Source organism: Bison bison, unplaced genomic scaffold (genome assembly GCF_000754665.1).
Source record: "Bison bison bison isolate TAMUID 2011002044 unplaced genomic scaffold, Bison_UMD1.0 scf7180017864243, whole genome shotgun sequence".
In the NCBI taxonomy this organism is placed as follows: Eukaryota; Metazoa; Chordata; class Mammalia; order Artiodactyla; family Bovidae; genus Bison; species Bison bison.
Window position 1 is genome coordinate 1,352,076 of NW_011494815.1, and position 2,869 is coordinate 1,354,944.

The 2,869-nt window shown below is 40.1% G+C and overlaps 1 protein-coding gene across 1 annotated transcript in view; it reads left to right on the top strand.

The window, feature by feature from the left end:
* Positions 1 to 2,869, top strand: part of ALG2 (ALG2, alpha-1,3/1,6-mannosyltransferase) — a 9,074-nt gene that overhangs the window by 412 nt on the left and 5,793 nt on the right. The window contains exon 2 of the mRNA XM_010847038.1: positions 2,447 to 2,862. Within this exon, the coding sequence (XP_010845340.1) occupies positions 2,603 to 2,862 (260 nt within the window). The 5' untranslated portion in view covers positions 2,447 to 2,602. The remainder of the gene's footprint in view (positions 1 to 2,446; positions 2,863 to 2,869) is intronic.

The following is a 2,869-nucleotide window of genomic DNA, read 5'->3' on the forward strand; positions in this document are numbered from 1 at the left end:
TCTCTCGATCTGTGGTTTGGAAAGGTGGGAACTGATCTGGAGAGGTTAGCGAGTGGGAGTGACACCATGGAGCTCGAACTTCAGTATGGACGTGCTGAAGTGGCAGATTACTTGGCCCCACCCTCAGGAGTTTTCATCCTGGGCCCCTGAGGTGTGCCCCCGAAATCTGCATTTTCACTGGATCATCGGGTGATTCTGAAGCATATGGGCCTTGGTGCTCGCTCTAAGAAACGCAAACATTAGACGCCAGCCTTCAGTCAAGTTTTACTTCTCAGTAACTTGTATGTCTTTCCTATTGGCATTATTCCTGTTGACACTACTTCCAGGCCTCACATACCCCATTATAACTTTCGCTGTCAAGCACTCTGTTCCTCAGTAGTGTAATTTGTTTATAAACACCCGAAGAACAGCATGTCATGTCCCTGTTAAAACTTTAACATGGCTCCCCGTTAGCCTTTGGAGAAAAGTCCAAGCCCTTTACCTGGATCTGGACTCTAGCTATTCTTGACTCTTTTTACGTCTCCCCCCGCCAAAAAAAAAAAATTGTTTTAAAAAGTAACATTTACTCAGGACTAAAAATTCAAATACTGTGAAAGACTAATGTAAAAACCCCATCCTGGTTCCACTCCCTAAAGACAGACACTGTTAACAGTTTCTATGTGCATTCAGAAATTGTTTGTGGCTGTACTAGCATATGATGTCTGTTTATAGATGCATCTTTTTATTTATAATTAGGATTATGACACACCTATTATTGGTCAACTTGCTCTTTTTCACCAAAAAGTTTTGCTTAGGACATCCTTATATATCAATATTACGGATTCACTTCATTCTTCACAATGACTGGAAAATTTGCTTTTGTTTGACCGTATCATACTTTAAGCATTTTTCTGCTAAAGGACAATAGCAATGTGACCAGTTTTTTTGTGTGAATAAATCAGTTTTGGGTTTTTGGTTTTTTTTTTTTTTTTGGCTGCACTGCACAACATGTAGGATCTAGTTCCCTGACTAGGGATGGAACCCACACCCCCTGCATTGAAAGAGCAATGTCTTGACCACTGGACCACCAGAGAAGTCTCAGTTCAGTGTTGTAATAAACATCCTTATGTCTTCATTTTTTTGTATTTCTGCAGGCGTTGTGTTTGAAATCCATAGAAATAAAACTGGTAGGTCCAAAAGTTGTATGTCTTAAATGACAGTATAACTTGCCAAATTTGCCTTCCAAAGAGGTTGTATCCTTCTAGTCTCCCACAGCGATAGAGCCTCTTACTCTGTGCTCTCGTGCATATTGGCTATTGTAAACTGTTTTAATCTTTGCCAAACTGATAGGTAGAAATGGCATCACGTTTTTATCTGTATTTAATTGTTAACTTCTGAGTTACTTTTGTCATCCTTGCTTGTGTGCGGGTTACTTCTTTTTGAGAAACATGGGCATTTACCAAGCAATCCACATGTGTAAAACTAGTCAGTAAGCGTCAGGCAGCTGAGACTGTAGTGGATAAACGAGCTTGGCCGAGCCTGGATTCTAGTTCCATGTCTACTACTTTCTAAGTAGCTTTGAATAAATCTCTCAATACCCATGAAGCTCACCTTTTTCAGGTGTTAAGTGAACTAGAGATTAAGTGATTTGTAAAGATTACTCAACAGGAAGCAAAGTCTCTAGGGACGATTATGGTTAACATTTCAATAAATACTGAGCACATAGTGTGTGCTAAATTCTTACAGGTTTTACATAACACCACTGTACTTAATAATGACCAAAACTATATTTTTTAAACTATAATTATCACCACCTTACAGAAGAACGCCCACAGAGAGGTAAATTAGTCACACAGCTAGCTAGTAGAGCTGAAATTCAAGCCCTGGCAATCTTGATTCCACTCTGAATTACACTAAACTACTATATAGTTCATTCATTCAGTTCCTTAGGAGGAGGTAGATTCTGGAGTGACTTCAGTGTGGTAGCCACTAGCCCTGGGTGACTATTAAACACTTGAAATGTGGTCAGCCTGAACTGAGATGTACTGTAAGAGTAAAATATACATCTGATTTTAAAGATTTAATGTGAAAAAAGATTAGAATTCTTAACTTCTTAACGATTGATTACATTTGAAGTGATAATACTTTAGAATACATTAAAATTAATTTAACCTTTAAAAAGTTGTTGTGTAGTTACTAGATTTTTTTATTTCCCTTGGACAGTGCTGTTCTAGAGGAAACCACTGGACTTGCAACTTTAAATATTTAGCATTTATCCAGAAAATGTCTCCCAGCCTTCTGTATGCCAGGCGTTGTACTAGGTGAGAGTCTGGGGTAACGCAAAGCAAAATCAGACATTGCCCACAAGGGACTCACAAACAAGGAGGCAGGGCAGGTGCCTGTTCGTTTAATTTGGCTGAAGTTTAGTTGACCAGTCACTTCATCTCCTGATTTTTGCTTTGGCTAGGTGTCTGCCTGTATCCCCGTGTTCAAGCTGGCCAGACGGCGTAAGAAAATCCTGTTTTACTGTCACTTCCCAGATCTGCTTCTCACCAGGAGAGATTCTTTTATTAAACGCCTATACAGGGCCCCAATTGACTGGGTAGAGGAATATACCACAGGCATGGCAGACTGCATCTTGGTCAACAGCCGCTTCACAGCTGCCATTTTCAAGGAAACGTTCAAGTCCCTGTCTCGCATAGACCCTGCTGTCCTCTACCCATCTCTGAATATCGTCAGCTTTGATTCTGCTATTCCTGAAAAGCTTGATGACATAGTCCCCCAGGGGAAAAAATTCATATTCCTCTCCATCAACAGATATGAAAGGAAGAAAAATCTGACTTTGGCACTAGAAGCCCTTGTAAAGCTGCGTGGAAGATTGACATCCCAA